Source organism: Rhinolophus sinicus, chromosome 8 (genome assembly GCF_057876585.1).
Source record: "Rhinolophus sinicus isolate RSI-liver-muscle chromosome 8, RSI-T2T, whole genome shotgun sequence".
In the NCBI taxonomy this organism is placed as follows: Eukaryota; Metazoa; Chordata; class Mammalia; order Chiroptera; family Rhinolophidae; genus Rhinolophus; species Rhinolophus sinicus.
Window position 1 is genome coordinate 40,021,438 of NC_142508.1, and position 24,358 is coordinate 40,045,795.

A 24,358-nucleotide genomic window follows, 5' to 3' on the forward strand; every position below is an offset into this window, starting at 1 on the left:
AATGGCCCGGTGTGGTCCCTGCTCCCAAAGTTGCCACGTTCCGAGGCCGGAGTTTCTCGGGGCTTAAAGTGGGATTTCCCCCGCGGTCTTCGGGGTTGGTGGATCGGTTGCAAATGCCGCTGGTGAGTGTGGCTGTTTTGCGAGGCAGCACCAAGCCCAACGTGGAACCAAAGCTGGGCGTCTAGCCTTACTGTCAATTACTTGTATGACCTTGAACGCATCTTCCCTTCCTAGGGTCTGTTACTCCTCTGAAAAACGGGTGGTTTCTCAAACCAACAGAATAAAGTTCCAACCTTGATGGTCACTGTTTCTAAGTTATAAACTGAAGACGCCCGAGCTCCCCTAGCCCTGAGCAAGGCTCAGAAGCTCGTACCATCTCCTTTCTCCCTCATCCTTCACTCGGCAGCTCCTCAGTGCCCTTAGGAGAAAATTCAGACTCTTTCTGATGACCTAGGAGACCCTGAATAGTCTAGCCTCACATCAACATATCCAGATTCCACCCCTACGGCCAATCCCCACACTCTACAACCTAACAGACCACCCTTTCCAAGCCCTCAACAGCTACTCATGCCGAACTGTAGCACTAAATCTTTTAAGGTTCTGCTCTGGCTCCCCCTCCTGGAAACACAAGTTGTCCATCTCCCAAACCTTGTGGCAGTCTGACTAACTCCCCCCCCCCCCCCAGCTAACAATCACCCAAAAGGTACTAATACTGTCGGCATCTTACAGATGCCGAGGACACAGATTTGCAGAGGTCAATGCATTTACTTGCCCAAGGTCATACAACAAGAAAGTGGCAGAGCCAGTACTTGAACCTGCCCCACCTAATTCCTGGGCTCTTAATTCCTACTCTAGTGTCTATGCTCCAGAGACCACGTTGTGGGATATATTTTTTTTATTTATTTTTTTGGTGTGTGAATGGGAAGGCTGCCATATGGATCTGAATTCCGCATTCAAGTCCAGCTCAGCCCTTCCCTGCTGTGTGACCTTGGGCAAGTGATGAGCCTCTCTGAACCTCAATTTCATCCTCCTAAAATGGAGATAATAATCATGCCTATTTAAAGTATTAGAGGAGAGTTTGATAAGATCACGTGAGTAAAGTGTTTGGCAGAGGGCCTGACACAGCGTAAATACTTTTTATATCCACTCCATTATAAATACTCAGAGTGGGACAGAGTACCTTGAGATGTGATGGGGATGGACAGGGGATACTCTCAGGACGCTGTGGGAGGACCGCAATCAGCTGGTGCAAGCAGGGAAGACTTCCTGGAGGAGGGGATGTTTGAACTAAAATCTAAAGTATGAGTAGGAGATGAACAAGGGAGGAGAAGGGAAGGGGGAAAGGCATTTTAAGGCAGAGGAGCTGCAAATGCTAAGGCTTGAAAGTGGTTTTTGTCCTTTGAACAGATTGTCTCATGGAACCCAGGAGAGGGGTTATGAGGGTGATACACAGAGACATGACAGAACAGGCGCAGCCGTCTGCACACGAATCTGTAGACATCTAGTCCCCCACTCACACAAACTGAAGTACAGCAAATCATGTCACTTGGACATCAGTGCACAGAATTATAGTGTCAAACAGTCCTATACATGTTTGCAAAATCACAAAATCACACAGATACACACAGGTAAACCCCCCCCAAGTCATAATACCTCCCACATTCAGGAACACAGAAACCCGAAGTAACCAGAAACACACAGGGCAGAGGCATTTCACCCAGATATTAACACTGACGTAGAAGGAATTACAACCTCCCCCCCAACACAGGTTCACAGAATTATGCCATAAAGACACACACACATATACACAGAATGACATCACCAGACACATTACATAGACCCACATAGGAACACAGAGTCACGCACATACACATAGAATCACAAAGTGATGTGGATGCCCGTCACCCCCTGAAGCATCCCCACAGATGAGTCAACATACAGAGTTCTGGTGCCTACCAAGGCGAGGTCTTTATGGTTGGTGGTATAGAGATTAGTAGGTTTCAGAGCCAGGGTGGCTAGTCAGTCCCTTCCTGTCTCCGAGCCCAGCACAGTTCTTTATTGAGGTCCCAGATCACCCCCTGAGGGAGAGAGGGGTGAGACCCTTCTCCCCCCATAGCACCAATCTGGACAGGCAACCCCCCTGACAAAACAGTAAGAAGTGCCTTCCAAAAAGGGGGTGCATTCGGCTGATAGAGGAAGGCCATTTCCTGTGGGTAACCAAGAGTAGCACCATCGTAGAAAGAAAGGGGGCTGGGGACACATGGGTGGTGGCAGAGAACTGAGGAAACTTAGCCTCTCTTCCCACTCCGCGATATGCAGGTAGGGCTGTGCGTGTGCCTGTGCGGCTGGGGACGTCTCCTGGATTGTGAACCCCCCAAAGGAGTGAGGGAGCCCCAGGTCCCCCGGATACCTGGGGTAAAGTAAAGGCAAGTGCATATCTGGAGGGCTGAGGTGGGGACTGTAAGAGGTTCTAGGACAGAGAAATTTTAGGGATATGAGACTGAGAATGGAGAGACTTGAGCAGAGAAACCTGAATGGTAGGGATCTGGAATTGGAAGACTTAAGACAAGAATGGGGCAAGTTGAGTAGGGTGGGAAGCCCAGAATAGAGTTAGAAGGTTGGAGTCCAGAATCAGGGAGCCAGAGACCGGAAGGTTCAGAACCAAAGGAATCTACAGAATAAGGTCCAGATTCTAGGATCAGAAGCATTTGGAGGCTGAGTTCCAGAACCAGAAGAATTTGGATCTGAAATCAGAGGCAGGTGGCAGCTGTGAGGCCTAGAACCAGAGAAAACTGTAGAGTAAGGACTAGAATTTAAAAAAGCCTGGCTGAGTTTTAGAACCAGAGGGATTTTACAGTCATAAGACCTTGAGTCAGGAGTTGTAAGGTCTAGAACCAGAGAAATTTGTAAGGCCAGGTCTATACTCAGAAGATGTTTGAAGGCTGAGTTCTAAACCCTGGGTAATTTGGAGTCATAATATCTGGAGTGAGAGGGAATTGGAGATTGTGAGGTCTGGGACCAAGGGAATTTATAGGATGAGGTCTGGAATCGGAAGACATTTGAGGCCAAGTTCTAGAACCAGAGAAAAGGGAGATCATTTGATCTGGAATCACAGGGCCCTGGAAGATGCAAAATCTAGAGTTTGTCTAGTCTAGAACCAGTGGATGGTAGAGGTCACGAGGTCTAGAACAAAAGAGAACTGGAGCACGGTGTCTGGTTCTGGAAGTACTAGTTATAAAATCAAGACAAAACTCATTTTACTTCTTTTTGATGGGAAAAGCAAGTCTTGAGTCCAGAAAGTAAAAAGGAATGAGCTGGGAATCATGAGATTTAGAAAGTAGGAAGTCTGGCTTCAGTACCTAATGTGCTATAGGTTGGGAAGACTAGAACCAACAGGAAACTTGGGGTCATGGGGCCCCAAGTCAGAGGAACTCATCAGCTGTAAGATCTGGAACCAGCAGGAATCGGAGAATGTGACATCTAGAACAAGAGAGATTTACAGGGAGAGGTCTAGAACCAGAGGAAGTCAGAGAACTAGAACCAGAGGACTCTGGTGGTCAGAGGCTCTAGAGCCAGAGGGAGTAGGAGATTGTGAGGCCTAGAACCAGACAACTTTGGAGACCATGAAGTATGAAAATAGAGTTGGAAGTTGTGAGATTCAGAACGATAAAGAATTGAAGATTGTGGGGTCTGGAATCAGAGGGGTTTGGAGGATGTGAGGTATACACTGGACCACGTTGGAGGTTGCGCAGTCTAGAACCAGAGAACATTGGAGGTTGCACAGTCCAGAACCAGGAAGGTCAAAAGTTGTACAGTCTAGAACCAGAGAAGTTGTGTGGTCTAGAACTAGAGAAGGTTGGAGGTTGTATTGTCTGGAAGCAGAGGAAGTTGGAGTCTCCACCTGAAATAGGAAATGCACAAATGAAGTCAGAGTCCAGGCGAGGCTGGAGGCAGCAGAAGTCTCGAGTGGAGTGGGTAGGCAGAGCTGGGTGGCCGCTTGGGAGGCTAAGGGCTCAATCAGAAGTCGCTGTGGGGGGAGGTCTGTCCCAGAGGCTCCCCTCCCCATTGACACTTGAGTGATGGGGGGGAGATCGGAGTCCCACATTCTTATGGACACCAGGCAATTCATAGCGATTAAAACCATATCGTGAAAACAATAGCAATAAAAATAGTAATAAAAGAAAGATGGATGGGAAAGAAATGTGATTATGGTTATCAATACTCCTCAGAGCCCAGAAACACAGATCTGAACCCCAACCTCCCCCACCCCTAATTACCCAAAATAAAGCCAAGAGAGTTGGAAAAAGGGATGAGGTAACCAGCATGAAGAACCCCAAGGGAAGTCCTGAGAGGAGGAGGAGGAGGGGGCCAGGGACACCCTCCCAGAGGTCACTGAGCTGAGACCACCCCAAAGAGCCCCAGATAGGGATGGGCAGAGGGGTGGGGGCTGAGGTAGGCCCGAGGCGGGCAGGGGCCACTGAGAGGAGAGCGGGAACCCCTCCCGCTCCCCCATCCCGTGCGTTGGCTGCCAGCTTGGAGTGTGGTTGAGGTCCTTTCTGGGGAGGAGAAGAGATGGGCAAAGGGGTTGGCTCAGTTGGCCTGGGCCAAGCCTGTCACTGGCTGGAAGTGGCTCTTGGGTTGGGTGGTGTCTTCATCCGCGTAGAGACAGAGCAGTGAGGGGCCCATGCCTGTGGGAGAAGATAGAAGGTAAATCAGTGGGGAATTATCACCCTAACCCGTCTGCCCTCCTGACAGTTAAAACTATGGGTGATGAGGCAGGCACATTTGGATACAAACAGCAGTGAAATCTTGGGCAAATTTTGCTCTGTGAACCTCAGGTGTCCACGATGTTTAGGTCAGTAATTAAGAAGCGTGGAGCCAGACTCTACCTGAGTTTAAAACCAGGCTCTTCTATTTACTTGCTGTGTGATCTGGGGCAGGTGACTTCACCTCTCTGTGTCGGTTACCTCATTTGTAAAATGGGCTAATAACTGCCTCCCTCCCAGGACTGTTGTGAGGAGTAAATGAGTGAATCCATGTAAAGTGCTTTGAACAATAACTAGTGCTGTTGTTACCTGGAAAACAGATATTTATACCTACCGCATTTGTGAGAGTTTACTCATTCAAAAAATATTTATTGAGCACCTACTGCATGCCAGGCACTGGGGATCCAGCAGTGAACAGGAGGGATGAAACTCCCTGCCCTTGTGGGGCTGACCTTCCAATGAAGGGCGTTAATTAGGTCATGTACATAAATTTAGCACAAAGCTTGGCAGAGTGATTGCTAGATAAACGTTAGCTCTTCATTTACAAATATGTATTGAGGACCTGCTCTGGGCCCAGTTATTGCCCATCCTCCACAACAGTACAGTACAGCAGTGACCAAGACAGGCCTGGCCCCTGCCTCACAGGGCTCACGCCCACGGGGAGAAGACAGCCAATAGTCAAATAATGACACAAACACCTATGTAAATAGGAAGGAATAATATCTGAGCAGAGATCTAGAGGATGGAGTAGTTAGGCAAAGAACAGAGGGAAAAGCATTCCAGGCAGAGGCATCAGCATATGCAAGGGCCCTGAGGCAGTCTCTTCAAGCAAGATGACTCTCGAAGTTATTGCAATGCCCTACAGAGGCCTTATGCAACTGCCCTTCACCCCTCTCCCCTCTTCTCTCTGCTTCAGCCACACAGGCCTTGTTTCTCCCCAAATAAGACACACACTCCCACCCCAGAACCTTTGCATTCACTGTTCCCTCTGCCTGAACTGCTCTTCCCCCCAGAAAGTGTCATGACTCACTCCCTCACATCCTTGAGGTCTTTGCTCAAATGTCACCATCTCAATGATACCACACCTCCTCATACTTAAAATTAAAATCTCCCCACCCCAGAATTCCCTTTTCCTGTGCATGTGTTATTTTCCCCAGTAGCACTTCTCTCCATCTCTTACACTCGTCGTCGTCGTATTTGTTTCTTTGCCTCCCTCACTAGAATGTCAGCTCTAGGAGGGCAGGGATTTCTATGTGTTTTATTCACAGTTGTGCCTCCAGCTCCTAGGACAATGTCTGGCATTTATTGTGTGTTCCATCAATATTGGTTACATGTTTGAAGGACAGAAGGAATCAAAAGGCAGTGACTGGCTGAAACAGGATGTGAAGCCGACTCTGAGGTGAGGCAGCGGCCAGACCCAGAGGCTTGAGTCCAAGGTGAGGAGTTTGATCTTTCCCTGATGGGTACTAGGGAGCCACAGAAGGGCTTTGAGCGGAGGTCAGATTCGTGCATTGGAAAGACCCCTCTGGCTGATGCCTGGAGGTTTCAAGTGGAGCTACTGATAGTTGTGCCGGAAGATGATGATAACACAAGAACATACAGAAGAGGGCAGCTTGTCACACTCTGTGGAGGGGCGGTGGAAGCAGCACCGCACCAGGGCAGGCATTTCTGGAACATTTATTACAAAACAGGTCTTGCTTGCTAAGCTCTTCCTGTGCAGCATCTCCACAAATCCTCAAACATGTCCTCTAGGTAAGAACTATTATAATAGGCTCTAGTGGACAGAAGGGGATACTGAGACTCCAGAAGCAGAAACTATTTCCCAAAGCCACACAGCTGGGAATGACCAAGGCAGGACTCAGCCCCAAAGTGTCATCAGACGGCTCCAGGAGACTTAGGCTCGGCTTCCATCCCAACGGGCAGCTTTGGCAAGCCCCTGCCTCCCTCAGGGTCTCCCTCCCCTGCACCACAGTACCCCTGAGAGGTGGGAGGGGCTGCTCATTTCCACCAACGTCATATCCGGGTACTGACAGCCTTCCACCACCTCAGGATTGCCCCACCCCTCTCTCAACCACCCGGGGCACCTCCTAGGGGAGAGGGGGACCCAGGGCCTCTGTATACCCAGGTTGCTACTCACCCAGGGGCTCATTCAGTGCCAGGAGGTGGGTGCTAGGATCCTGCTGGCTCACTGGGGCTGGTCCTCCTGTCAGAAGGAAACTCTGCAGGACAGAGACAAAGCTGCCACCACCACCACCACCACCATCATCCTCGTCATCAATATCCAAGGAGGCAGGGTGGTGCGGTTAAGGGCACTGTGGGGTTCAATGGCTGCTTATCGGCTGTGTAACTGGGTAAGACACTGTCCCACGCATCCCACGCATGTGCCTCCGGAGCGTTGTTCTCCCCTCCTTCTGTGCCCCAGCAGGCTGACCTGTGTGTGTGGCTCTATTAACGTGCAACCTTGCTCTGTGTGTTCCTGTTGGGTTCATGTAATGGCAGATGCCAGCAGGCAGGAGGAGGACGTGGAGGGGTGTTTGATCCTCTAGCTGCTTCCTGATGGGTCAGCTGCCTGATGGCTGTGTCCCTCCACAGAAGGTTCCAGCTCTTATAAGCTGGACCCTCCTCTCTCCAAGGTCCAATGACCATCCCTGCCCTGTACCTTCAGGCTACAGGTGGTGCCAGCTCCCCACATTGCGTACCAGCCCTTGTGGATGCCTTACATGCTGCCCACACTTTTGCCAACGGTCCTGTTATTAAATTCTCCTCAACACCGCATGTGAATGTGCTGTTTCCTGCCCAGACTCCAACTGAGATGGCCGCCTAACCTCTCGTGTAAATGTGAGTGGTGATGATGATGATGATAATATTTCAAGAATGGTGGTGGGAATTGAATAATCAGGCAGGGTATTTGGTGCAGTCAGTGTCTAGCACATAGTAGGCACTCATAAATATAAACTGCCAATATGAGAAACCACACCCCTCATGTTCAAACAGCCCTGTTGGGTGAGGAGCCAGAGAGCTCTTCTGTGAGCGATGGGGAACCATGGAAGGCCCTGGAGGGACCTTGTGGAAGTCACATGGCCTAAGCTGGCTTTTAGAAAGAAAGGCCATTCTGGTTGCTGTTGTGCAGAACTGATAGCAGGGTGAGACTGGAGGCAGGGAGTCTGGGGCAGAAGGGATGCCCCTTTAGTTTTTATGCCACCATTTATCAACCGCCTGCCGAGGATCAGCTAAGGGCCTGACTTCATCTGCTTCTCATGGCAGTCCTGCGAGATGTAACCGTACCACTTTCCAGATCAGCAAACTGAGGCTCAGAGTGATGCCATCACCTGCCCAACGTCTCACGGTGACAAGGTGATAGACCTGGGACTTGAGTCCAAGTTAATCTGACTCTCGGGTGTGTACTCAATCCTGCATCAATCATCCAAGGCCAAGACCTGTTCTAGGTTTGGGAGGGGGGCCCCCCAGAGCAGAAGAGTCCTGCAGGCACTACCCCTTGTCATTTCTCCCCTTCCCCTGCTTAGTTTTCTACTTAGCACTTCCTATCAACTTGCATAAATGTGCAGACCCCTTTCATACCCATTACCTAAGCAAGCAGATCAAGGTCCTAGCCTCAGCTGGATTCCTGACCTTCCATTTGACCTTCACCTATACCCTGTCCTCTCTGGTTTTCCCATCCATAAAACAGTAGGCTTAAGCCTACTGGGTTCTGAGGGCCAGACATCCCCATGAATCCCCTCACATACCAGGCTGAGGGGAGTCAGTAAGAAGTTTTTGGGTTCTGGGCTTGGGGACCGTTTGGGGGGTCTCACTCCCAGCAGTTCCACCCCCTTGTCCTCGTCCTCTGAGCTCTGGTCCAGGGTCCTGAAGGAAAATAGGCAAGAATCTCAGAACACAGCAAATGTGGATAGGTGTGGGCACCAGTGTGTGCAGGTAATAAGCATTCATCCACTTTCCCAAGCACCTATTTATCTACTTATACACTCACTAATCCATCTGTCCATCCATCCATCCATCCATCCATCCATCCATCCATCCATCCATCCACCCACCCACTCACCAATGCATCTTCCCATCCATTCATCCATCTTCCCATCTATCCATCCATTCATCTATCCATTCATCCCTCCATCCATCTTTGCATTCATCCACCTATCTATCCGTCCACTCACCCACCAACTTGCCTTCTATCTATCATCTCTCTGTCCACCTACAGTATTCACTAATTTCTTCCCTCCCTTATTTAATAAGTCTTTATTAGGCACCTGTTGTATATCCAGTGCCAAGCTGGGAACCTTGGGGAATACTGAAATGTATCCATAAAAGCCTCATAAAGATAGTAAAGAGACCACTCTGGAGACTAAATGGACACATGCTCGCAACTTGGAAAGCAAAAGCTTGAGAATTAACAATCTAACATCTTTGGAAGGGGGACATGAACCCTCTGAAATTATGTGCAAAATGTGTGTCTCTATGTGTGTGTAAAATTTCTTGGGAAAGGGTCCATAGCTTTCAACAGATTTTCAAAGGTATTAAGAAACTTAATTCTAGACAGTTTCTATGACATTGTGGCAATGTCCTCTTGACTATGACAAAAATTGTCACTAGGCCAGCTGTAAATATGTTCCAAAGGAGAAGGCCCTGTTTGACTGGTGGGATTTGGATAAATAATGAGAACAGTGGAGGGCACAGCCCAGGCAAAGGCACAGAGATTGGAATGAACATGGCATGTGTAGGCGACACTGAGGGCCCAGCTGGGGCAGAGGTCAGGGTAGAAGAAATGATGAAGGATGAGGCTGGAGTAGGAGGCAGGAGCAAGACGGGGTCAGGGGCCCTCTTAACACTCCCTTGATATCCCCCTGCTACTGTGGCTCACCTTTTCCGAGCCCCAGCCATGAGGGAGGATGCTGAGGGGTTCCCTCTGGAAGGACTGGAGCAGCTCAGCCGGGGGTCACTCCCCCAGCGGGGCAGCAGGGAGGGCTCAGGGGTTGGGGGCGACAGGCCGTGGAAGCTCCGGGCGCGGGGCCGGGGGACAGCCCCTGGAGGTCTGTGGTAGGCCCTGGGTAGGTGCTCGCTGGAGTTGAGCTGGAAGTCATCGTCCATGGAGATGTAAGGGGCCAGCATCTCCAAATCCAGGGCATCAACGTCCTGCGGAGGTAGGAGGGATGTAAGAGCATGAGCCTTGGCCTAGGGTGGGCCTGGGCAAGCGTCCCCGCTCCACCGCGTTCAAGTTGTGTGCCTGAGGGCGAGAGTCTGAGCTTCAGTTGGTTCATCTGTAAGGTCAGTATAAGGACTTCGGTCGCCAGTTGCCAAGATGGCCTCCAAGCATCCTCACCTCTTGGTATCCACGCCCTAGCGCAATCCCCTACTACAGGGACTAGGGCTGACCTGGTGGCAATAGGATACTGAGAAGATGATGACATGTGTCTTCCGACATTAGGTTGTAAAGACACTGTGGATTTTGTTTTTGTTGCGCGCTCTCTCTCTCAGATCACTTGCTCTGGGGAAAGCCATGTCATGGAGCAGCCTATGGAGAGGCCCACAGAGCAACAGAGACCTCTTGCCAACAGCCAAGTGAGTGGTCTTGGACGTGAATCCACTAGTCCCAGTCAAGCCTTCAGGTGACTGCAACCCCGGATGACGTCTTGACTGCAACTTCACGAGAGACCCTGAGAAAAAGCCACCCAGTTAAGTGGCTCCCAGACCCTGTCGCTCAGAAATGATGTGAGTCAATACATGATTGTTGTTTCAACCCTCTATGTGTTCGGATACTTTGTTATCTAGAAATGAATAACAATAAGATTCTGATATCAAGAATGGGGTGATGTAACAAAAGCCTAAATTATGGGAGTGACTTCGGCTCTGGGAAGTGGCCGGGGGTCGGAAGGACTTTGAAGAGCCTGGTGGAGAAAGCCTCAATTGCCTTGAACAAACTATCAGTCAAAATTGAAACCGAGAAGAGCCTGCCAGGGCGGGCTTAAGGGGAAGTAAGGAGCATGGTATTGGAAACTGTAGGAAAAGGGACTTGAGATGTGTAGTGGCTGGAAGTTTAGCAACACTGCCACCTGCAGTTGTGTGGAAAGGAGAAAACGTAGCCAGTGAACTGGGTGATCCAGCTAAGACTTCCAGCTCGCGTGTTGAAGAAGTTGCGTGATTTCTTGGAGTAAAAGGCAAGAGGAGAGAGACGCTAAATGAAGAAATATTAAACGTGAGGACCTGGGACTTGAAGGTCTTGAAAACTCTCCACCTGACTGTATACTGACGAGTTAACCTCACTCCCAAAGCTTCGGCCTTTGTCCTGGCTCCTGGGAGGTAACATCAAAACGCTGGGAAGTAGGGGTGGTTGGGTGGCTCAGTTGGTTAGAGCGTGAGCTCTGGGCAATGGGGCTGCTGGTTCGATTCCCACATGGGCCAGCGAGCTGCGCCCTCTGCAACTAGAATGAAGTCAATGAGCTGCCTCTCAGCTCCCAGATGGCTCAGTTGGTTGGAGCGCACGCAGGCTCTCAACCACAAGGTTGCCGGTTCGACTTACGCAAGGGATGGTGGGCTGCTCCCCCTGCAACTAACAACGGCAAATGGATCCAGAGCTGAGCTGTGCCCTCCACAACTAAGACTGAAAGGACAACAACTTGACTTGGAAAAGTCCTGGAAGTACACACTGTTCCCCAATAAAGTCCTGTTCCCATTCCCCAATAAAAAACAAAATCTTAAAAAAAAACCCAAAGAAACACTTTGGGTTTAGGAGTAATAGGTATGTCTTCGCTGCTCATGGGGGGGCCCTTTGGACCATGCCTGACAGTTTATGCGAGCAAGATGACTCAGGATGGCAGCTGGCCATGCCGGACACAGGCCAACCACGTGATGAAAGGGTTGAGGCTTTGGGCCAGGAGCAATCAGCCTGTCATCCAAGGAAAGTGTGTGTGTGTGTTGGGGTGGTGGTGATTGAATTCAACTACATGGGCAATAACTCAATCCATCATGTCTACATAATGAAACCTCAGTAAAAACTCTGGACTCAATAAAAACTCAATAAAAGCATGGGTGAGCTTCCTGGAGTGGCAATACTCTGTACACAAGTTGCCACACATCAATGTCAGGAAAGTAACATGTCCCTGGGGACATGGAAGCTTTGTATTTGGGACCTCCAATCCCAGATTCCCTCATGTGCGTCTCTTCCTTTGGCTACACTATTCTTTTGCTATAACATAACTGTAATCATAAGTAGAGTCCTTTCCTAAGTTCTGTGACTAGTTCTAGCAAAATATCAAACCTGTGGGAATCTCTGAGTTTATATCCAGCTCGTCTAAAGTGAGGGTGGCCCTGAGGAGCCCTGAACTTGGGCAATTTAGTAGTCTGGAGGATTGGGTTTGGCTGACTCTGGGAACTCCCCAGATACCAAATGATACTGAAACTAAGAAATGGTTTCTGAGCAAAAAAGTGCACTGTCAGGAAAGAGTGGTTGAAAGATGAAGCCCAGGGTGTGACTATAAAATTCCTTGTGAAGACCTCAGAAAGAGCAAAGGTGGTACCTAGAATATACTTCAGTCAGAAAACAAAGGAAAAATAAAATAAAATAACTTTTTTAAACCAAAAAAAAAAAAAAAAAAAAAAAGAAAGAAAGAAAAGAAAACAGAAGCTCTAGAGTGTAAGGATGTGCCTCCTAGATCTTCTCAAACAATAGGGCTTCTATTAAACTTCAGGGCACTGTGACTCAGCCATGTCGGCAGAAACCAAAGGTAGACAAGGGTTTATCTCAATGAGATTTGTACGCGTGATTTTTGTTTAATAGTGTGAAATCCAAAGAGATTCGCGTTAAGACCCACAAAATTGTTTACAAGAGAATTAAATGAACAGAAACATTGCCAGCTTGGACTGAAAGGGACATAGGTGGTACAAAATGAAAAGACGTCTTTGGATCACTGAAGTTCTATAAGCAGAAGACATGGTTATAAAACCCACTCAGCTGAGAATACATGTTACCTTTTATGAAAAAGGAAGGATGACTCAGAGAGAGCAGCTAAGAACCTAGAGGGCAGAGCCAAGAACCATGGAGAAAAACTCCTGGGAAGCAGCAGGAATGAGTCCTGATCAAGGAACTTCCAATATTTGCCCAATTGGATTTCAAAGCTGCGGTGGACCAGTGACACCTGTGACCTCTCCTGTCCCCCTTTTTGAAGGAGTAGATATAGCAATTATTCTACACCTCTCCCACCACTGTATGTTGGGTATGTGGGGGGCAGATAACTTGTCTCTTCAGTTCACAGGCCAACTAATTGTACTCAAGGAGCTTCACTGCACCCAGAGCTGTTTTAGGTGAGGAGATCTGGATGTCAAGCTGACACTGTAACGAGAAGAGGCTTTTGAAGGCCTCGGGAGAGGTGAGTATATTTTGCGTGAGGGAGAGACGTGAGTCACGGGGAGCCCCAGGGATCCTCGCCGTCTGGTGTTCACACGGGTATGAGGTTGCCTTCCACCCTGTACTAGGGTTGGTCTGTGTGACCAATACAATGCAGCAGAAGTGACAGCCTGTCCCTTTTGGGAATAGCTTATAAAAGACTGCGTCTTCTGGGTTGGGCCCACTCTCTCTGTCTCCTGGATTACTTGCCTTGGGGGAGGCCAGCTGCTGTGCTGTGAGGACACGTAGGCAGCCAATGGGGAGACCCACATGATGAGGAGCTGGGGCCTCCAACCAAAGCCTGCGAGGGATGGAGGCCTGCCAACCACCAGGTGGGTGAGTTTGGAAGTGGCTCCTCTACCCCAGATGCCTACTGCCTTGACTGAGGGCTTGACTTCAACTTCATGAGAGACTCAGAGCAGCTAAGTGGCTCCCAGGTTCCTGATTCTCAGAAAATGTGATATAATAGATGTTAGCTGTTTTAAGGTGCTGAGTTTTGGGCTAATTCGTTACACAGCAATAGATAGTTAATACATCATGCCACTGTCATTTATCTAGCCACTCAATCAATCATCCAAACATTATCCATCCATCATCCATCCAATGAACCAATGGTCTATCTACCCAACTACCCATCCAGACATCCCTTATCCATCCATCCATCCATCCATCCATCCATCCACCCACCCAAATGTCTGTCTGAACATCACCCATCCATCTATCCACCATAGTCCACCTAACGGATCCAATGGTTCGTCCATCCATCCACCCACGCATTCTGTTAGCCATCCCACTACCTTTTCCTAATGCCCAGATCTGTCAGCCCTCAGAGCAGAGAGCACTGCCAACCCTTACCTGAGCTATATCTAGATCTGTCTCCACTGCCTCAAGGTCTTTCCCAGTGCCCAAGACTTTGTGTGCCTTCTCCACATCCACAAGTAGCTCATCTGGGAGATCAGCCTGTGAGGAGACGGAGTAGAGACTTAAGGAAATCTTGAGCCTGGGAGATGTCAACAGTAGAACAATCTAGACATCTGAGCTCAGGGGTAGAAGTGAAGGTCAATGTCAGACAGCTGGGACACCAAGGCGGGCAAGTAGCAAATGCAAATGAGTTCTGAACCTGGGTATTCAAAAGTCAGAGTTCCTGGGTAGAGATCGATGGGCAAACATCAAAGGCTTGAAAAACCAAAGCCTGAGGTTAAAGGTCTTGGGAATCTGGAACCTGGAGGAATTGATGCAGAGTCCGGCTATCCCAGGGCTAAAGGGTGAGGTCAAAGGTCACAGTCTAGTTCTCTAGTGGAGAGAAGATATTGGGGGGGAGGCGGGATGAGGAAAGTCAACACCAGATAATATGGACTCCTGAGTCAAAGATCAGGCTATCTGGACCCTTAAGTAAAAATAGTAACCGCTATGGTCTATTGAGCACCTACTAGGTGCCAGGGTCCTACTAAGTGCTTCCCATGAATTATCTCATTGAACCCTCACGATAATCAACGAGGCAGCTACTTGCTATTATCTTAATTTTACAGGTGAAGAAACTGAGGCCCCACTTGTCCAGGCTAACACAGCTGGTAAGTGGCAGATTCAGGATTTGAATGCAGGTTTGTATGATTTGAGACATTAGACATTCTTAACTCTTTGAAGTGAAAGTTCAGAGATCCTGGATACTTGATCACAAGACAGGAGGGAGTCATCCATGCTAGTCCCAAACATCCCAGGATTTGGTCCAATAACAGTTGAAGAATCTGGAATCTAGACCTTAAAGGCAGCCCAGACCCTCTCTCATCCCAACCTTCCCACGAGACATGGAGAAACCGAAGCCCAGAGAATAGCAAGGTTCAAGCCAAAGGCCAAAGCAGCCTGGCTCCTGAGGGCTCCAGTGGGAGAGGGCCTGCTTACCGGAGGTGGACTTTTGGGGTGCCGTGCAGCTGGGGGTGCGCTGGGGGTGGTGGCTACTGAAGTCCCATCTAGGATAGGTGCCAGGAGGCGGCGGAGGTCAGGGCTACAGAAACGGCGGGGGTCAGCAGCCAGTGTGGCCTCACTCAGGGTAGGGGGGTGCAGGAAGGCCAGGATCCGGGGACCAGAGGCGTCTGCGGGATACAGCAAGATGGGAGGACGCAGGATGGTCACCCAGGGCTGGGGGCAGAGTCCTGCATACCAGCCCCAGGGAGCACAGTTGACGTCTCCAACAACCAGTCAGGGCGCACACCGCTCACAGTGCTGGGAGCTGGGTCCTGGAGAACCAAACCCCTGCTGGGCCTGGTGCTTTCCATCCCTCTGGTGACCAGATTGCAGCAAGCCCCTGGAGGGTCCTAGGGGTGGGGACAACGTGGGTGGGGAGGCGTACAGTAGGCTTGGGATCATAGCAATTGCCCAGTGGGGGGAACACATTCTAATATTTAAAATCAACACAGCTGGACCAGGGCTCATGACTGACCAGATTCTCCAGTGTCACAGAGCAACATTCGGCCACTGGGCTCTGGGGGACTTGCATGTTAGGAGAAAAGACTGGCCCAAGGCCCTCAAGGTGGTTTTAAGGTCCCTGCAGGTCCAGATGTGGCCCTGAGCCAGTTCTGAGCCAGAAAACGAAAGGATACTGGTGACCCCACACTACACCCAGGAGCACGGGCTGCCAGCAACAGCTTGGAGAACGTGAGGCCTTGAAGAACAAACAGGGAAAGAACATGTCCAGGATTGGGGGAGAGAAGGGAGAGGTAGAAAGGAACCAGACTCGGAATGGTCAAGATTACTGGAAGCCGAAGAGCAGTGAGGCGGGAGCCAGGAACAAGCCGGAGGGTGGGGGCAATGGGGAGCCACAGCAGGATTCAGAGCAGAGCAAGACAAGACTGAAGCCATCATCCCAGGGACACAGGAGGAGAGGGAGGACAGGAGAGTGGAGAGCATCCAGGGCAGAGGAAAGTGCACACGCAAAGGCTCTGAAGCATGCAAGAGTCTGGCATGTTCCAAGAGCACTAAGAAAGCTGGTGTGGTTCAGAGAGTAAGCAGGGGGAGGGAGGCAGGAGTCAGGTCACAGGGTGAGCCACATTACAGCACTTGGGTTTTCTCCTAAGTGTCCTGGGGACACAACCCCTCCCGGCCCCAGCCCTGCCCCATACCAAGGCTGTCCCCAGGATTAGGGGTATCCTTCTGAGAGGGGGTGCCCCGCTGAACGGGTCTGCGAGAGTGTCGCTCCGTTTGCTCCAGGGACAGCACCATTCCAGTCTCTTCCACCCGGCTGGGGTACAGGGCAGAAAGGGGAGTGGTCGTCAGGGAGCGTCCTTGGCTCCAGCCCAGACAGTCCCCTCAGATGATGTCCTGTCATAGGAGGCAGTCCCACCCAGGGGCAGGAGGGCATTGTGCAGAAAATAATTTGCCACATTTACTTGTTTCTTTGAAGGATTTAATTTGTGTTGAATGCTTTTTATTATAATAGCATTTAGAAGAAAGTTAAGTGTGTCTTCCCAAGCTCCCTCTATGGAAGGAAAGAAAAAAAAAGAGTTGTCATTTAGTGCAGCCTGGGTAGAGGGAGGGGAGCCTGGGGGTGGGTACTAAAGGGCAGAGAGGGGAGACAGTAAAAGGCATAAAAACTAAGTATTCTCTTTACAGATCTTCACTTATAAACATATTCATAAAAATGTATTAGTGAAGACTATGTATGTAACATTCCTGTGTTACCAAATAGGAAGAATTCAAAGGGCTATATTTTAACGAATAAGATTTTATTTATGAAGATTCTATTCATAGACATTTTTCAGATGCAAAGGAATGGATTTATAAATATATCCTTCTTATGTCCCCCGCGCCTCCCTTTTCCCCAGTCTCTAGCTGCAGAGACAATCCAAACATTCGCTGAACAAATTGGCCTTTGGAAAATCGGCCTGGGGCTGAGGACAAGGCCCTCCGTGCATAATGCTATCCTGGACCTAATGTGGGTGGTCCTCCCACCAGCTCTTGGAGAAGCTGCGATCCTGCCCCTCCTCATCAAACCCCTTCTGGGCTGGGAACATCCGAATTTAGGCTGGACCAAAGCCACCCCATCCCCTTTGAAACAAAACAAGCATACGTAGTCACACATGTACACACACTCGGTACACACAGGCACAAACAGGAGCAGTCATACACGCCCAAGTGTATATACATGGACAGATAGGCGCACGTAGTCCATACACGTGGGCTGGCAGGTATGCATACACGCCACATGGCGTGCACTCATTCAGTCATTCCACAAACATTTCCTAGACAACCAATACTCCTTCGTAGTGAAGAGCAAGGGCTCTGCAGCCAGCAGCCTGCGTTCAAATCCCAGGTCTGCCACTTAAGAGCTGTGTGACCTTGAGCATGTGCCTGAACCTCTCTGGACCTCATTTTCCTCTCCTATAAAGAACAACTAATAATACCTCCCCCCAGGTTGTTATGAAGCTTAAATGAGTTAATATCTGTACAATGTGTAGAGTTGTGTCTGGCAGGTGGGGCACTCTATGTAAATATTTGCTATTATTGTTTATTGAGCAGCTACTGTCTGCCAGGCACTGTTCTACTAGGTGCTGGAGATTCAGCCCCGGATAAGTGAGTTTTATTTTTATGAAACAATCACACACAGGCCCAAGTGTGAAGGGAAGGGGTGGGGAACTCTACAAAGTCTAAGTACCTGAATACACGCCAACAGTCACATAATCGCATACTATACAGTACGTACACAGCACTAAGGAGGATTAATATCATATGTTCCTGATTTCACTGTTATAATTAAACTTCTATTATTCTTCACCCATTTTCTGCCAGTAAAACTGAACTCTCCAGGCCTGCTCTTTACTTAGAGAGCAAAAGGTGGAAATCCCAGGGCCTGGCCATAAAAAGACAAATCTTCATAATAAATAAAAGGAGTTTCCAGAAGAGATGGGGGCAGGTCCCCACTCCTTTTCAGTAACAATGGAGAGACTTCTAACTTGCCTACAAGTTACTCAAAGATTCTGATTTGAAAAGGTGCTCAAGTAAAAACATTCAAAAGATAATTGGTCTTGTTTCTTGTGCAATATGCAGACTTGTACGAATACTTCTGTTACCAACTTCTGTCTTGTAATAGACTCTCTCCTTGATCAAAAAGACCTGGAAAAATTCCTAAGGCTTTAGAAATTAATGCCATGTCCTAGAAAGTAATCTTCAAAGAAAAGTTATAATTCCCTCTGTCTTATGTGATATTGTGCTGTCTTTGTCACCATGTTGTTACGGTAGAAAACTTCTAAGATGCATGATGGGGTTGGGGGAGGGGAAGGGAGAGCTATGCTTTACCGTTACACTTCCATTAGCATGGCTAAAATTCAAACCAAACAAGACAAAAAGAGACAATACAGAATGCTGTCTGGAATACATCTGGAACCCTCAACCACTGCTGATGGGAATGCAAAATGGTACAGCCACTTTGGAAGACAGCTGGGGAGTTTCTTCTGAAGTTTAATATACACTGACCATATGACCCATCCATTCCACTCCTGGGTGTTTACCGAAGAGAAGTGAAAACATATGGCTTCACAAAGTCCGGGATGAGAATGTTTACAGTCGCTTTTGTCATAATCACCCAAAATAGAAAACAGCCCAAATGTCCTCCATCTGATGAATGGATAAACAAATTGGCATCCATTCGTATTCAAACCACAGAATACTACTCAGCATTTAAAATAAACTAGTGGTACACACCACAACATAAAATTTAAATTCATTATGTTAAGTCAAAGAAGCCAGACTCAAAGGCTACATACTGTGGGGTTCCATGTACATGACATTCTGGAAAAGGAAAGATTCTAGAGTCGGTGGTTGCCAGGGATTGGGGGTGGGGTGGGGTTCACTATGGGAGAATTTTTAGGGGGTGATAAAACTATTCTATAGCTTGATTGTGATTACACAATTCCATGCATTCATCAAAACTCTGAACCAATACCAAAAAGAGTGAATTTTCTAAATATAAATTATACCTCAATTTTTAAAAAGTGAAGTCTTCATGAGTCTGTTAGGTTTCTTATTTTAACTTGAATATAGAGTCCTTTAAATTAACAGTACACACACCCATGACATTTGCATGCGCACGCAGACCCATGTGTGTTCAGTCACATGTTTCAAACACATGTATGTGTGTATACTCCCTCACACGTGTGCACAATACAATGTACACACAAACTTACACGTGCACACGCGTGCGCACACACACACACACACACCTGTCTGCACATATACAGACTAGACCTAGTATAGTCACCCCACCTCCCTCCCACTTACCTGATCAGAAAGTGGACGCAGATGATACTCTCAGACTGGGGGCCCCGGCCCCCTGACACCACTGTGGCCTGGGTCTGTGTCCACAGGTAGCCACCACTCCGAGCCAGGAAGCGATACCGCCCCGTTACTGCCTGGCCCTTGCTCAGCACTGGAGGAGGGCATAGGGCGGGGTCAGAGCCACAGAAGGGGCAACTGGGGAGAGAAGGCTCTGGGGGCGGTGGTTAGGTATGAAGGGGCCAGGGAAGATAGCGTGCCTTGGGGGTCGGGAGCTGGTGTTGCTTGGGGCCACACAGCGCAGGCTCAGGCCCAGGGAAATAGAACCCTAACACATACGGGTGTGGATGCTCTGGCCGACCGCATCCGAGTCCAGCGCGTGGATGTATTCATAGGCAGAACAGCCAATTAGGTCATCGGGGCTGTAGCCGGCGATTTCAGCGATCCTGGGGTGGGTGCAGTGGAGCCTGGTCAGTTCAACTGGCTAAGGTGCAGGGTGGGTGGAGGGAAGGGGCAGGGGGACCCAGGGACCAAGCCAGCAAGACAGACAGACAGGATTGTAACTGAGAGAAAGGGAGACAGTAAGATGTAGAAAAAGAGGAGTGTGGTAGACTGAATAAGGACCCCCAAAGATGTCCTGTCTTAAGTCCTGGGTGTGTTAGTTACTTCCTGGAACCTGTGAATATGTGACCTTACACGCAAAAGGGACTTTGCAGGCGTGATTAAGTTAAAGATCTTGAGTTGGGCAGGTTACCCTGGGTTATCCAGGGGGCCAATGTCATCACAGGGATGCTCAGAAGAGGGAGGCAGATCAGAGTGGGAATGGGAGACAGGATGGAGGGGGAGGGTGGAGTGATGTGCCTGAAGACAGAAAGGGGCATGGGACAGGAATGTCTTCAGAAGCTGGAAAAGGCAAAGAGACAGATTCTTCACTGGAGCCTCCAGGAGGAGCGCGCAGCTCTTGATTTCAGTCCCATAAGACTTATTTGACTTCTCACCTACAGAAGTCGGAGAGAGTGAGTTTGCGTTGTTTTGAGCCACTGCGCTTATTGTAGTATGTTATAGCAGCAACAGGAATCTAATACAAGGGGAGAGGGAGGGTGGAAATGGTTAGAGTGAAAAAAAGGAAAGAAAAAAAGAGAATGTGAAAGAAATAGGAGTGGGGAAAAGAAAGTCACAAAAAGATCAGAAAGAGGGGCGGCCAGTTAGCTCAGTTGGTTAGAGTACGGTGCTCTTAACAAGGTTGCCGGTTCGATCCCCGCATGGGCCACTATGAGCTGTGCCCTCCACAACTAGATTGAAACAACTATTTGACTTGGAGCTGATGGGTCCTAGAAAAACACACTTAAAATAAATGAAAGTTAAACAAACAAACAAAAAAGATCAGAAAGAAGAGAAATAAAAAGTAATAATAATGATGACAGTGATTTTAAAAATATACATTTCTATAGTGCTTTGTACCAGGCAACTCACTGAGTGCTCAAAGCAACCACTCAAAGCAGGTCCTGTTATCATTCTGTAGAACAGATGAGGGCAGAGTGGCACAGAAAGGTGAAGTCATTTGGCCAAGAACACACAGCCAGGATTTAAACATAAGCCGTTTGAACCCAGCATCACCATTCCTAAGTACAACTCCAGGGAAAGGGAAAGAGGGAAGATGCAGAAAAATGAAGGGAGGAAGGAAGGGAAAGAAGAGCAGAGGGAAGAGAAGGAGAGAAAAAAAGAAAGGGAAGGATAGAGAGAGAATTAATAACAAGTTTATTGAGTGCTTACTGTGTTGAGCGCTGTACTCTTTCACATGAATTGACCCATTGAAGGAAAGTAACAGGACAGGGAGGGCGAAATTAAGAGAAAGACTCAACGAGAAGGAGGCAGAGAGAGAATCAAAAATAAAAAGACCCACAGAAAATTCAGTGAGTGAACTTGGGTAGAGAGGAAGGGGAACTAGGCCAGTGGGTGGGCAGGTGGGCAGCTGGGCTCCTGCCCACCTCTCGTCGCAGTAGGTGAACTTCATGTCCAGACTGTGGCGGCTGAGGAAGGCCCCCCGGCCCAGTGGGGGCTCCAGGCTGCCCGGGTGGGGGATGGCTTCACAGATGAGCACCAGGCATTGCAGAGGGGGCTCTAGGTTGGGGCTCCCAGCTGGGGAAGTCTGTACGGGGGGCTTGTAGGCCCTCATGTGTCCAGAGCAGTGTAGCACCTGGTGGGGGAGGGGTGAGGTGGTAATGTACTAGGCCTGGGGCTACCATGGGGCTGCGAAGTATGTCTCTGTGGGCCCTGCGGGGAGCTGAGAAGAAAAAATCCCTGAGGACCACAGACACCCAGCTCCGACGGCTCTGAGGACCCCTAACCCCCCACCCCACAGAGACCCACCTAAGAAGTTCTGAAGATCTCTAGATTCTAAGACTCAGAGAAGTCTGAGGACCCCAGATTCCAACCCCATGAAGACTCCAGGCCCAGGAGGCTGGGACCCCCCCAACAATAGAGATCCAGCCTAAGAAAGGATACGAGGACCCCAGACACCCAACTCCACAGACACCCAACCTCCAAGATACCCGAAGGAGCCACCAGACCCAGCCTGAGAGAGCCCCACAGGATCCCCGGCCCAGGACGTCCCTGGACTCCAAACCACTGCCAGAATTTTCGGGCTCACGCCCAATCCCAGCAGGCCCTCCTCCAGGCCAGGCCCTGCCCACCTTCCAGGTGGCCGCCTTGAGGTTGAGGGTGCGCCCGCGGCTGGTGAGGGTACTCTTCATGCGCAAGGAGAAGCACCGCTCAGTGGCGGCCTCCAGCTTCCTTTTGGACAGGCCTGGGGAGGACCATGGGGGCAGGGGAGGAGCAGGTCACCCGGCAGCTTAGGACAGGACCCAGTTTCCTCCAGCACCCTGGTTGCTAAAGTCTCCCCAGCCCCAGCCCCAAAATTGAGACCTGGAACCAGAGAGGGTCCCCAGGGGTAGGGTATGCTTCTTCAGACAAGCTCAGGGTAGGGTCGTGTCCCCTCAGATTCCCAGGGCAGAGTCCTTTTCCCCTCAGACCCTCAGGGCAGGGCCGTGTCCCCTCACATTCCCAGGACAGGGCCACATCCTGCTGTTCCCGTTTTTTTTCAATCCAGTATTCCAGAGGAAGAAAGGATATACTGAGGGCAGGGTGGAGCCTCAGTTTCTGTAATGTGGGGAGAGGCCTGCAGGGAACTCACTCTGCTGGGGGGTCAGGGCATCCTGAAGCTCCTCTTGGTCAGAGGGATGGATGAAATCAAAGATACTGTGTCCAATGAGCTCAAGCTGCGAGGAAGGGAAGCAGGGTTGCCTTGGAGGAAAAGCATTTTACCAGGGTCTCTGACTCATCTCCTTTCCAGCCCCACAATCACAGCCCTGATTCGCGAGCCTGGTTTCTGTCACCAGTCTTATTATTCCCTTCCTTCCTTCCTTCCTTCCTTCCTTCCTTCCTTCCTTCCTTCCTTCCTTCTTTTCCTCCTTCTCTTCTCCACCATACTATTTGCTAGGCCTTCTTGTAGATGGTACAGACACCGCAGTGACCACAAAAACAAAACCCCTGCCTCTCAGAGCTTACTGGCTAGTGGAGGGGGGAGACAGCCAATAAACAAACAAAAACAAAACAACACACACACATATATAAAACAATATAATAAGTAATATGAAGAAAACTAAAGCAGGGTAAGCTGATGAAATGGGATGCTATTTTAGAGGCACTAGTTAGGAACAACTTCTTTGAGAAAACTGGTAGGTAGTCCTGTGGTTCTCTGGAGTAGAGTTCTGGAAAGCGGGAACAGCAAGTGCAAAGGCCCTGAGGTGAGACCCCATTCAAATCCTGCCTGTTTGGCAAGCTAAAGACTCAATGCCTTGTTTCAGTTCAGGCAATGAGTTTGGTGCTGGCAGGAGGGGACATAGATAAAAAGGGACCCACATAGCTCACAGTCCAGTGGTGATGGTGAAACGGGGAAGAGCAAGAGCTCCCTCCTTCCTCTAACAGTACCTCCTGTTGCTGGATTTGAATCCTAGCTCTGCCACTTCCTAGCTTGGAGACCTTGGGACATTCATTTCTCTGAGCCCAAGAGCTCAAGCTGAAGTCGAAACTGGTACCCGGAGTGGGGTAACAAGGTAGGGAAAAGGAGCAGATGGCAACTTGGAGCCCATTTATGTGAACTAGGAAAAAGGAGGTAACTCTCACGGGCCTTGCTGTAAGGATTAGCTGAAATTCGTTCTACTTCCTAAGTGTCTCTTGTTTGTCTTCCCATCTTCAAGCCCATGTTCCTACTCCTCTGCTCTCACCCAAGGTCCTTGAGCATCTCCCAGCCTCTAGTATAAGTCCATCCAATTCTATCTCTGCTCAGCACTGAGAGGGATCTTTCATGTAAATGTAAAATGTAAATCTGATTCTACTTCTCTAACACAATCTCTCCCCTGCTTAAAATCCTTCCATAGCTCCCCAGTGCCCTGGAGATAAACCTTCTAATTTGGCCCTAAATTATCTAGCCCCTGTTGGCTTCTCAAGCCTGTTTTGGTCTCCCCTTCTGCCATTGTACTCTGCACCTAGCCAGGATAAATGTCTTTATTTTCCCCAAATGCTCTGTTTTATCTCACCTCTGGGTCTTTGCATATTCTATTCCCTCAGCCATCTACATTCCTAGTCTTTGCTGGTCCAATCCATTTCCCATACTCTTTGACTAGCTAAATTCTTCTGTTTTAGCTTCGATTTTTTTCACCTCCTGGAAGCCCTCATTGCCCCCAGGCTGGGTCAGGTACCCACCCTCCCCTGGCTTGCACAGCCCCCTAGGCTGCCCCATCCCAGCCCTGACCATTCTGAGTCTTCCTGTCTGGTGACATATCTGCCTCCCTCTGTACTGTAAGGCCTGTAAAGGCAGGGCTAAGGCGGTAATGGTCACCTTTGTATCCCAACGTCACCTGCATGGACCAGG

General features: G+C 49.3%; 1 protein-coding gene across 2 annotated transcripts in view; it reads right to left on the reverse strand.

Moving 5' to 3' along the window:
• Positions 1-1,943: 1,943 nt before the first annotated feature.
• Positions 1,944-24,358, reverse strand: part of HIF3A (hypoxia inducible factor 3 subunit alpha) — a 29,033-nt gene continuing 6,618 nt past the window's right edge. For both annotated transcript variants that reach the window (XM_019752606.3, XM_019752605.3), the window contains 12 exons: positions 22,619-22,703; positions 22,119-22,231; positions 21,414-21,622; positions 19,765-19,871; positions 19,432-19,579; positions 16,278-16,396; positions 15,061-15,251; positions 14,017-14,121; positions 9,643-9,914; positions 8,513-8,630; positions 6,904-6,985; positions 1,944-4,688 (listed from right to left, as the gene is read on the reverse strand). In XM_019752606.3, the coding sequence (XP_019608165.2) occupies positions 4,591-4,688; positions 6,904-6,985; positions 8,513-8,630; positions 9,643-9,914; positions 14,017-14,121; positions 15,061-15,251; positions 16,278-16,396; positions 19,432-19,579; positions 19,765-19,871; positions 21,414-21,622; positions 22,119-22,231; positions 22,619-22,703 (1,647 nt within the window). In that variant the 3' untranslated portion in view covers positions 1,944-4,590. The remainder of the gene's footprint in view (positions 4,689-6,903; positions 6,986-8,512; positions 8,631-9,642; positions 9,915-14,016; positions 14,122-15,060; positions 15,252-16,277; positions 16,397-19,431; positions 19,580-19,764; positions 19,872-21,413; positions 21,623-22,118; positions 22,232-22,618; positions 22,704-24,358) is intronic.